At 43.0% G+C, this 12,293-nt stretch overlaps 1 protein-coding gene across 3 annotated transcripts in view; it reads right to left on the bottom strand.

Annotated features, from left to right (window-relative positions):
* CAPZB (capping actin protein of muscle Z-line subunit beta) overlaps window positions 1-12,293 on the bottom strand; it is a 168,854-nt gene that overhangs the window by 83,690 nt on the left and 72,871 nt on the right. For all 3 annotated transcript variants that reach the window (XM_010593052.3, XM_064281384.1, XM_023551995.2), the window contains exon 2: window positions 6,421-6,510. In XM_010593052.3, coding sequence (XP_010591354.1) covers window positions 6,421-6,510 — 90 coding nt within the window. The remainder of the gene's footprint in view (window positions 1-6,420; window positions 6,511-12,293) is intronic.

The following is a 12,293-nucleotide window of genomic DNA, read 5'->3' on the forward strand; positions in this document are numbered from 1 at the left end:
ATCTACATTTTAACAAGATCTCCAGGTGATTCTTATGTATAACTGCTGGGAAACTTATTACAACTAAAATTTTCAGCAGCAAACTTGTTAGATACGCAAATTATCAGCACACCCCGCCTTATCTGTATAGTTCCACCCAATCATTGTGTGGGAGTTACAAGACCATGCCTGGCCATATTACAATGGCCACACTAGTGATGTACTGCACCGCGTGGCAAATGGGCATAACAACAGGGCAGGCCTCACACTCCCTCCAGACATCACTCCGCCTGGGCTAGGGGTAAAGAGAATCCCCATGAGCGGTTCAAAGTACAGATGCTGCTGAGGCTGACAGTGAAGAGTGCCCAGCTGGCCCCTTTCTATTTCTGGAGGGTAATTCTGGCTGCTAAAAAAGAGAAATAAGCTGAAATGAAAACTGATCAAGTCTATCAAGTCCCAGGTCAAGCCATCAGGATGTTTCTTCTGCCCCAAATCAACAATGAGCTCAGCATAACAACGATTGTAAGGATGGTGCAGGACCGGGCAGTGTTTTGTTCTGTTGTGCATAGGGTCGCTGTGAGTCGGAACCGACTTGATGGCACCTAACAACAACAACAACTAACTCACAGGGCTGGCCAGGGTGGCTGGGTGTCTTCCCAGCTCTGAGAGCTTCTCTTTGCTTGAATAAAGTTTGGAGACACCCAAGAGCTGGGCCTCTGGGTGACTACATGAAAGAAGGGAGAGAAGGAATAAAAAATGACGTGACCAACATTCGCAAGCAGAGACTTTCTTGCCTGGTTAACAGATTTAGGGCTATTTTTGGTTTACTCTTAAAAAGGCAAAGGACAGATGGCCTTCTGGGTGCCAATTTGTAGAAATAAACTCTTTCCTCAGCTCAGGGCTCAAAATACACCCCAGCGGAAAAGATTCAGCTCTTGCTGCCAGTGTGTGGAGTAAAGCCTTAGAAGGTCAAAGTTTAGCGAGCCAAGGGAGCATCCTAACGTCATCTGATTCCTGGCCCATGTAGATGTGTGGGTATTTCTGAAACAGCTTAACAATGGATTTCGGCTGGCTTCGCTCTAGTACAGTGGGATTAATATGTAATAAAATGATGTTTGGGCCATCTGCAAAAGAAGGTCACTTTTCACCAATCAGAGTGTGCGTCATAATCCCAGGGCAGCAAAAGCTCTGATGCTGGAAAGAAAAAAAGAAAGCTGATCTGGCAAGATAAATTGGACTGTCTTGGCCTGGCTGCCAAGCATATGCCAAATTTCTCTTTAATACTACCCTGTAATCGGGCCGCTGGTGGACGGGATAAATTCCTCTACAGCTCACTGGCTCTGACATCTAAGCGAGGCCATTCCCTTCATGGGGAACACTGGCAAATCCTAACATTCTTGTCAGTCTTAAAACTGGAGACTTCTTGAAAACAACCACCTCCGCTTCATTGTTTTGGGCAGGTGAGCATGGGAGGAATGACTGCAATGTGCACCAAGCAGGGCATTAGCTGCTTGGAAACATCTGACCAATCCCAGGTTATGTGAAACAAAGGTCTGGATACTCTGCTTCTAGATGGATTCATCGCTCTGTGAATTTCCTGAAAGTACAGTTTTGGAAGAAAGGAGAATTGCATGTGGACTTCAGAACTACAACATTACACTCAACACAGGCCAACTCTTATAAAAGAAATACTATGCACGTTCGGTTTGAAAAGAAAAGAAAAACTGTCATTTCCAGGGAAAGTAGGAAAGAAATGGCACTGATGGCTGGAGAACACTCAGAGAAGTAGTTCTCATGACTGGCTATAATACAGCCGTCCCTTATACACGTACAGCGCACGGGAGGAACCTGGAAGCCAGACAACTCATCAAAAGCGGCTTCTCAAGCAGGTCAATATAGCTTTAATGAGGCATGCTTTACCAGACCCTAATTTGTTGAAAGTCATGCTCCATTTCCATTTTGACATTTGTCAGATGTTAATTAAAATACAATTAATAAGAACAATTTTTCAACCCATTCTGGACAATGGGCATCTATTACGGCCTCTTGTTCAGCCTCATGAGGTAGATGGGGCCCACAACTGGCTTCTTCCACACAACCCCGGCGAGGGGAAGTCGGTGCCTCTCAAGGTGCCCCATGAAGTGACAGACAAAAGCGAACTGCAAATTCTAAATGGCCTGGCTCTAAGAAGGGAGTTTCTTCCAAAGCTCTAGTTATATTTTGTAAATTTCTGTGAATTTTACTCTCCATAATATATCTGTTTTAATAAAATATATCTTAGATTACTAATGAATTAAATTGTTTAACACTTTCTCTCCCAAACAGGTAAAAGCGACATACCAAGAAGACACACCATACTTAATCTGCCACTTTGAATATAACTGATTGGGCCCCAGAGTACCCAGCAAGCACAGTATACGAGGAGGAGGAGTCAGGATCCCTCGAGCTGCCCAGTACCACACCACCAGCCTGGATTCCTCCTCACACTGCAGCTTGCACAGAGGACAGGTTTCATCATTTAATTTCAATACTTAGTACTCTTTCCTTGTTCCATCTACTATTTCTGTGGCTATTATGACAGACAAGAAAGCCAGAGGACAAACAGAAAGAAAAGAATCCAGGCTTGGGAACCAGTCAGGCTTGGGGTTTGAATCCTGCCTGTGTACAGCAAGTCCTGCAGCCTGACCTGAACCTCTTTTGAGTTATTTTTTAAAAGGTGGAGTGGTCACATGCATTAACGGGGTATGGTGAGAATTAAATCAATAACAGAAGTTCTGAGCACATAGGAGAGATTCAACAAATGTTAGTGGTCTAGCCTCAGGACCCTGGTCTGACTCCACCCCATCTCTCGGACACATTCTACAGAAGACAAAGTTAACAAACATAGTGAGTGCATGCTGACAATAATCTATGGAATATGGTATATTATATCATCTATCAGTGAGACACAGTCTGGTATTTCAACCTGTGCCTAAGTATCATCCTGCGAACTAAACCTCAGGGCTGATCTCTCGTGCCCAGTACTTGGCTCTGGTGAAAGATGGCTCGTGCTGCTCTCCTTCATTCCCTACCAATGCTGTCATTTCCCTGTCGAGCCCAAGTAAACGTGGCACATACAGCCCGGGACCCAGCTGGCCAGGTTTCAAGAAAAGCAGCTACAAGCACATCTCTGAAATAAAGAGCGATGAGGGAATCACAGAGAAGATGAGGGAATCACAGAGAAAAGACACAGCTGTGGTAAAAAGGGAACCACTTCAATGGCCATAAGAACAAAACAGCCTGTTAAACACCAAGAAGATTCTACTGAGGATGATTTGCTCGTGGCTTTTAACATCTGTGTTTGGTTTCTTCCCAAACTATAGTAATAGCTACATTTAAACTCAGCCAAGCATACATTATATGTATTATGAATTGAATTGTGTCTCCCCAAAATATGTGTTGTAAATCCTAAACTCCTATACCTGCGGGTGTAATCCCATTTGGAAATGGGACTTTCTTTGCTATGTTAATGAGAACATATCAGAGTTATTTTTAAGCCAATCACATTTGAGATATAAAAAAAAGTTGACTAGGCACAGACAAGGAAGCACAAATGGAGGGAGGGGAAGACACAGGCCACATGAAGATTGCCAATGTAAACATGCTGAAAAGAGACAAGGACCTTCCCCCAGAGCACACAGACAGAGAATGCCTTCTCCTAGAGCCAGTGCCCTGAATTCGGACTTCTAACCTCCTAAACTCTGAGAAAATAAATGTCTGTTAAAGCCATCCACTTGCAGTATTTCTGTTATAGCAGCAGTAAGAGACTAAGACAATACTAAAAGAACAAAGTATACACACTGAAGAAATAGAAGCTTCTGCAGTCAACCAAATTAAAGATTTGATCACACCTTCAACTTTTGCCCAACTCTTCTGCATAGAACTGACCATATATTTCTGACCAGGAAAAATAACAAAGGGCTTCCCAGGCTGCATTTTGTAGTGTTACCTTACAGGACTACTGAGAGTTAAGTAAGGCCACGCATGTAAAGGGCTTAGCACAATGAGTTGCATACAATAAAAGCTCAATAAGAGAGTCCATGGTGACAATTACTATCACATCAAATTCAAGACCCCCTTCTAACTTTCAAGGACACATCTTACCTTTACATTTCATTATTTCCCTAGAAAGACTGTGTCCTCTAACCCCTGCAGCCCACATAGCTCCCCACCCTCACCTCACATTTCTCATGCTCATGCCCAGATTCTACACAAAGTCAGATCCAACCAATCTAATATTTAGGGCAATGTTTAAAAATCAGACTATTTCACCTAAAAATCCAAATGTACGGTTCCTCCAGGAAAATGTGAAAACAAGCAATAATAGAGGATCACATGGCCTCAGGGCAAAACTCAGCTGCAGCAGAGGGGTGGCTGCTCTTTCAAAGCTCACCAATCCCTTTTTCTCACACCAAGTCCACTGCATTCATTTCCGTCATTTCACTGGCTCCTGCATTCATTTGCATCACAATTCAACATTTTATTCTCTAATCCTCATCTAAAACTTTGGCCAGAACCCATCACTTTTCTATATCCACCTTCTCTTCAATTCCATCACAAGCACTTGTACCTAGCTTTCTTGTCAGGGTCATTTACCTCAAGAAACCACTCTCTTTTCACTTCTGAACTTACTATATGTAAGATATAATAATAGGCCTACAGATCAGCTTCCCAGTTGAGAGTTTGTATCCTCGTAAATACACAAATAGCTGCATTATAAGCTTTCCAGGTTGCTGGGAAGGGTTTCATCTGTGAATGGCACAAGTCTTCTGTAGTCAGGTTTTTACCTAGTAAAGCTGTCCTGAATTCACACAAGAGAATTTAATATATCACTAGGGTACATGAACAAGTTTTCAAACCACTATTTTAAAACATACCTCATTGATAACCTGCAATCTGACACCTGATAATTGCATCTAAGAAGACAAGGGACACAGAAAAAAACATAGAGAATTTGGACTCAAAGGACCCAGGTTCCAGTCCTGGTGCCAGAACTTGCTGGCCAAAAGATCCAGGGTAACTCAGTCTGCCTCCTGGAGCCTATTTTTCCCCCACCTTATGCAACAGAATTTTTAAAAAATATCCTGAGCATTTTCAATTGCCATAACATAGTTTATAAAGAATATGCTCTACATTCTACTTTGGTGAGTAGCGTCTGAGGTCTTAAAAGCCTGTGAGCAGCCATCTAAGATACTCCACTGGTCTCACCCCTTCGGGAGCAAGGAATAAAGAAGAAAACTAAACATACAAGGGAAAGATTAGTCCAAAGAACTAATGGACCACATCTACCACAGCCTCCACCAGACTGAGTCTAGAACAATGAGATGGTGCCCGGCTACCACCACTGACTGCTCTAACAGGGACCACAATAGAGTGTCCCGGACAGAGCTAGAGAAAAATGTAGAACAAAATTCTAACTCAAAAAGAAAGACCAGACTTGCTGGCCTGACAGAGACTGGAGAAACCCTGAGTGTATGGCCCCTGGACACCCTTTCAGCTCAGTAATGAGGTCACTCCTGAGGTTCACCCTTCAGCCAATCTAATATTTAGGCCAAAAACTGAAAACACCCATGGAACAAAACAAGACTAAAGGGACACACCAGCTCTGGGGCAGGGACTGAAGGCTGGAGGGAACAGGCAAACTGGTTATAGAGAACCCTGGGCTGAGAACGGAGAGTGTTGACATGTCGTGGGATTGTTAACCAATGGCATACAACAATGTGTGTACTGTTTGATGAGAAGCTAGTTTGCTCTGTAAACCTTCATCTAACGTACAATTTAAAAAAAAATATATATATATATATATATATATATATATATACATATATTCCAAGCATTTTCAAATACTATGGTGCCAGTTAAGTTGAGGCATCATTTTGAGTCTAAAAAAATGAACTGAACGTTTTAAACATTGATGTGATGGGCTCTTTAAAAGCCCATCTTCGCTTGTTAAACCTTTTCCAATTAGAAATGACAAAGCCACTGGAGACCTTCCAGGGGAAACGTTTGTACTGCTTTGGCTGGAGAAACGCACATGATGGACAAGAGACTAACAAAGCCTGGTGTCCAACAGTGCTGAAAGCCTGCTGAGGGGAGTCTTCGTCACCACGCCTAGATGCAAGGTGCTAGGAACTGAAGACAAGGTAGCTGGGGGAGGCACCCATGGACTGTAATCAACTTCAGAACTCCTAGCTCAGCTTTTATTAACACCAATGGCTCTGAAAAGGAGATAACCACTTGAAGCTCATCTTCTCTCCATCTGGAGGAATCTCACAGCTCAGTGTCCGGCTGGGGACAGAGCAGGTTTCCTGAGTATTTTGATTTCTGCATGGAAAAAGCTACACAAAAGCAACAAATTATGAGCCATAGCCCCAGATGAGATCATATGAACAAGGCACGTACCAGGTCGATCAGGTCGCTAAGGTTTTTCTCGATTTGCTGTGGAGGCAGGCGCCTCATTAAGTCCAAGGCACAGTCCAGCTGCTGATCACTCTGTGGAAAGAGAAAAAAAAGTGTGTAAGTCAGTTTTGCCAATATGAACACCAAAAACTTTTTAAAAGGCATTCTTCCAGCTGTTGCTTGCCCACGGAATTCTAAAACCCAAACAGCACTGCAGCAAGTCCTCTGGCTTGCCTCCACGTGCTTGTAACTTGGCATGAGACCACTGAGCAGGCTGTCTAGGCCCTCAGTGATAACGGTCTCTATTTCAAGTGGAAGCATTCAGAAAGATACGAAAAGATCTGCTTTCCTTTTCTACTCTATCTCAAAGCCTTATCAGCTTTCCTCCTTCTACTCAGCAGACCATGGGAGATGAAGATGTCCTGACTCCCAGCTGGTTCTGCGGGTGAGCCTGCTCAAGGAGCAGATGAGGCTGTATCCTTTGCTGTACGCTGGAGAGAAACATCAGGTACCATTAAGAGGCCAGGTTCTTTGATGAGCTGTCAGCCAGGGACAAAGCAGGAAAGGAACAAGTGCCCAGATGCACACAGAAGTTAAAACTGCTTTATTGAATGGTTCTCATATCAAGGAAAAGATCAGAACTTGTCATTTGAGTTCTGCTCTGCATTCTCTTTTCCACTTTCAAATATACCAATATACTGGAAAAAGAAAAAAGGTGTTTCATTTAAAGCTTGGTAAATCTTCCCAAAGGAGCCTTCTGTGGTGCAAATGATAAAGTGCTTGACTGCTAATCAAAAAGTTGGCAGTCTGAATCCACTCAACAGCTCCACAGGAGAAAGACCTGGCGAACTGCTTCTGTAAAGATTGCAGCCTAGGAAACCCTAGATGGCAGTTCTGCTCTGTCAGATCGTTATGAGTTGGGATCGACTCGATGGCACCTAACAACAACAAATTTTCCCAGTTGTCAAACCCTGTGCAGGCTAGACTAAGTCCTGGCCCCATTACAGTTTGGGAGGTCACTCTAGATGGCAAAGTGGGCTAAGCGCAGTACACTGTGGTCACTGCTGCTGCAGGGCACTGGAAGGGTAAACACAACTACCTTATGCCATGTACTGTGCGCTTTGTGATGCCCTCCTCATGTAATATACCACTGATGTTTACTGAGAGCCAGCCACCATAAACATATAAAAATAATAAGAAAGGAAGGGAGAGAAGAATGACAGGAGAGACGGAGAAAGGGACGGAGGGAGTGAGTGAGTAGGGGCAAGACTGGTAAAGTGCAAAGCAAACTGCTGCAGAGGGGGCTATGTAACAAACACAGAAGGCTAGACCTCAGGAAGAGCAACTTGACACAGGTGAGGGAGGCGGCCCAGGTAAAATGGTGAAGACCTTTGCCTGCCTCTCTAAGAAGCGCAGGCATCAGCGAGTAAGGCAGATGGAGTCCCCAACACTACCAATCAGAAACTTGATCTGACTTGTATCTGGAAATCCGCTCTGCTCACATCAATTTCAGGATTTTTTAAAGCCCTGAATCAACACACTAAAGAATCTTCATAAAAAGTAATCCCGGAAATGCCACGTTTGGCTGTGAAGAAATGCAGCCTTTGGCTATCAGCATCCATACTCCAGGTGTATTAACCACAAGCAGACTGTGGAGCAAGGACCCACCCATCTCACATTCACCGTGTTAGATATATATATATAAAACCCAGTGCCGTCGAGTCGATCCCAACTCAGATATACATATAGCGGGGCTGTTTAAAAAAAACAAAATTTGTCCCTTGCCTATGACAGTTATCAGTAACAATTTATTTGGGACACATAACAAAATGAAAAGAAAAAAAAAAAAAAAAACCACAAACATCAGAAATCCTAGCACATGTTTTCCTTAATGAAACATCCCATAAAATCCCTACTTGTTCCAGGCACTTGAATGCCAACATGTCAGCCAAGGCCATGGTGACATGGGTGTGGTCCACCAGCATAGGGAAACATTTTAACACCACATCTAGCGGAGAGGACCCATATAAGCTGATTTGACACTAAAACCCAACCAAATCCATTGCTGTAAAGTGGATTCCGACTTGATTTGACACTAGAGAGACTTATATTCCATTCCCAGTTCTGTGACCTTACATAAGCTTCTTTCCATCTATGAGCCTCTATTTACTTATCCATAAAGTGAGCATACTATCTACCCTCTTAGAGTATTACAATGATTTAGATAAAGCATGTGAACTATTTAATACAGTAAACCAGTTGCCACTGTATCAATTCTGACTCATGGTGACCCCACTTGTGTCAGAGCAGAACTGTACCCCACAGGGTTTTTTCAGTGGCTGATTTTTTGGAAGTAGACTGTTACCAGGCCTTTCTTCTGGGCACCTTTGGTAGACTTGAAAAGTCAACCATTTGGTTAGCAATGGTAATAAATGTTTAATGACTGGAGGTATTTTCTGTGTTTGAGTATGTAAGTACATATTTTATTTTATAACAATACACCCACTTACTCCAACCCTGATGTCTTTCTTGTCACTTTAGAGTTCAAAATAAACTAGAGTTCACTTTATCTGTTCAAACTCCATACATAACTATGTATTCTTTTGGCCACGCAAGAAAAGAAAACCGTAAATGATTCAAGTCAAATCTGCTGTCACAGCTGAGGGAGGAGGAGCACTGGCATTGAGTGGGTAGAGCCAGGGATGCTGCTAAACATCTTACAGTGCACAGGGCAGCCCCTACCAACAACATATTGAAAACAAAAACAAAACCCTTGTCATGGCGTTGATTCCGACTCATAGTGACCCTACAGAACAGAACAGAACTGCCCCATAGGGTTTCCAAGGAGCTACTGGTGGATTCAAACTGCCAACCTTTTGGTTAACAGCCAAGCTCTTAACCACTGCGCCACACCAATTACCAGGCCCCAAACATCAAGGAAGTCAAGGCTGAGAAGCCCTGGTCTAAAACCATCTTTCTTAAAATTTTAGATGGGTTGCAGGCTCCTAGAATCTAATCAAAGTTGAAGCCCCTCTGTCCAGGAAACTGCTCATGCACAGGAACGTTTTACACACAATTCTAACTTACAGACCACTCAGACCTCTATGGATTTCTGGCTTCTGGAAAACATTCTCAACTGGATATTAGCAATCTTCCAGAGGACTGAAAAACAAATTCAGATATAAGCAAGCCCAGCTAATCTGAAATTTTAAGCCAGAACATAGTGGGATCCAGAGGGATTAACCAGAAATTGGGCAGTGTGCGATACTGCAAAATACATGAACTTGACAGACAGGGTCATCCTAAGAAGACACCGTTTTATGCCTTCAGTAGAGCCTGTACACCTCCCAAACCCAATATGTTGTTTGCACGCTCACCCCGCCGCCAAACGGAGCCAGCAGCATAAGGTGTTCCTTCCTGACAGTCCTCCACCTAACTATACCTAGTAAAAAGCACTAAAATACTGTTGCAAAACAGTCTAATTTATATTTTTCATCAATCTTAATTAATCTCAACTGGAAATGTTTCACTACAAATTTCTAGGGCTAAGGATGTTTAACTATCATTAGATTAGTAAATGACTAAATGCTTCCCACAAGTGAAGCAACATGGGAAAGCTTAATGACAGCTTGTAAAAAAGTTAAAATTAGAGTTAACTGGAGCCATTCAAGAAGCCCTGGGGCACAGTGGTGAAAACGCTCAGCTGCCAGCCGAAAGGTCAGTGGTTCAAACCCACCAACCACTCTGTGGGAGAAAGATGTGGCACTCTGCTTCTGTAAAGCTTTACAGCCTTGGAAACCCTGTGGGGCAGTTCTACCCTGTCCTGTAGGGTCGGTATGAGTTGGAATCTACTCCATAGCAATAGGTTTGAAGCCATTTACTTGGGAGTCATCCCAAACCCTAAGGGATCCAAACAGGTACAAGCACAGGAGAATGAAGAAAACGTGGATAACCTATAGCTACATGCAACAACATGCATGACCCCAGAAATAGAAGTGATGGGCAGGGGCAAGTCCCAGGGGACTACCTAGGATGCTGCCACTTTTATAAAGCTCAAAAATAAACAATATACTAAGAGTCGTGGTTAGTGACTTACAGAAAACTGAAACTTGCCCTTTAATGTTAGGTCAATCTGCCCTCCCTTTGAAATGAGTTAACCAACCCCTACTCACAAGAAATTCTTCATCACAACAACCTTCACTTGCTGCACGTGCAGCTTTTAAATCGTTGCAGGGAAGGCTAAATAAGGACCGTACACACCTGTTCCGACTAAACTACAAATTCTTAAAGCACACTTAGGAACAGATCTTGTTCATAAACCTGGGGACGGCCTGTAGTGAACTCTCTATTACTCAGACATGTGAGCGTGGGTGTATTTTAAACTTATCAAGATTTTTTTTTCAAGACAAGGAAACGATAAATACAAAATTCAGAAGAGTGAAAACACTGGTTATCAGAGAAGAGGCCACCAGGGATAGAGGAAAGTTGATATCCACAGGTCTTGCATGGAGTAGTGGGTTCAAGGGTATTCATTATAAATCATCACAATGCTTCAAAGTTACATACATGTTAATAAATTTCTTTGTAGTTTTCAGATCTCTCTATCTATCTATGAAACACTGGTGGCATAGTGGTTAAGAGCTACAGCTGCTAACCAAAAGGTCGGCAGTTCGAATCCACCAGGTGCTCCTTGGAAATCCTATGGGACAGTTCTACTCTGTCCTGCAGGGCTACTGTGAGTCAGAACCAACTTGACGGCAGTAGGTTTTTTTTTTTCTTAATATATATATATACATTTAAAGGAAAAAATACAAACAAGAGTAAGCAAGGACAGAACCTGGGATTCGGGGGTTGAGGGCGCAATGTCTGTCCTGTCACTAGCTATATATGCAACTTGGGTTTCACTTAGAAACCCTGGTGGCGTAATGGCTAAATGCTACAGCTGCTAACCAAAGGGTCAGCAGTTCGAATCTGCCAGGTGCTCCTTGGAAAGTCCATGGGGCAGTTCTACTCTGTCCTACAGGGTCGCTATGAGTCAGAATTGACTCAAGGGCAATGGGTTTGGGGGGCTGTTCACTTAGTCTTGTAGTCTGAAATTTGGATAAGATGGCCTCTAAAAGTCCTCTATGGGCCATGCCCTCTACCTGACTTCAAGCACAGACTGCACTCCAATGAGTCCCATCTGCCCCACCCTTCAGAATCATCTTCCTGGATTCAGCCTTAGTACACAAACACAACTTTACAGCACCTTACTTACAGGCCTACAACGAGGTTTCAATTCAGCAATCACATGTTGAGGGCCAACTGACAGCCAGGCCCTGAACTAAATAAGCCCCATAAGTGAATCAGCCCCACCTCTCAAGGAACAAACTGTCCACAAAACAGTAAACAATCACAAGGCAGTATGATATGTATAATAAAGGGGCACAGAAGGTTCAGGGTGAAGAGGCACAGTTCACAATACATTAATTTGCACTTCTTCATGTGTCAATTATTTTCCTAGGATTTCCCCTCCCTCGTGGTTACTCCCCCTAACCTCCAACTTTCTATTTATTTTGTAAACTCTCACCCCATGACTAAGAGCTTTCCAAGTGGTGGCTCTTTCAAAACGCTAATTAACTGATCCAGACACCGCCTTCATAAAATTAGCTTTACCACTTCTACCTTCCACTCCTGATTTCCAAGTTGAAAAGTAAAGAGTAAATGAACTACCATTTCACTTCATTCTCCAGAATTCTCTGCCCATTCAATTAGTCATCTGACAATTATTTATTGAGTGTCTCCTAGGTAACAGCACTATTTACAATGCTGAATGGTTAAGCATAACAAAGTTCCTGTCTTCACAGAGCTCATGGTGTAGTCAAAATCAACATGGG

This window comes from Loxodonta africana, chromosome 3, assembly GCF_030014295.1.
Source record: "Loxodonta africana isolate mLoxAfr1 chromosome 3, mLoxAfr1.hap2, whole genome shotgun sequence".
Taxonomy (NCBI): Eukaryota; Metazoa; Chordata; class Mammalia; order Proboscidea; family Elephantidae; genus Loxodonta; species Loxodonta africana.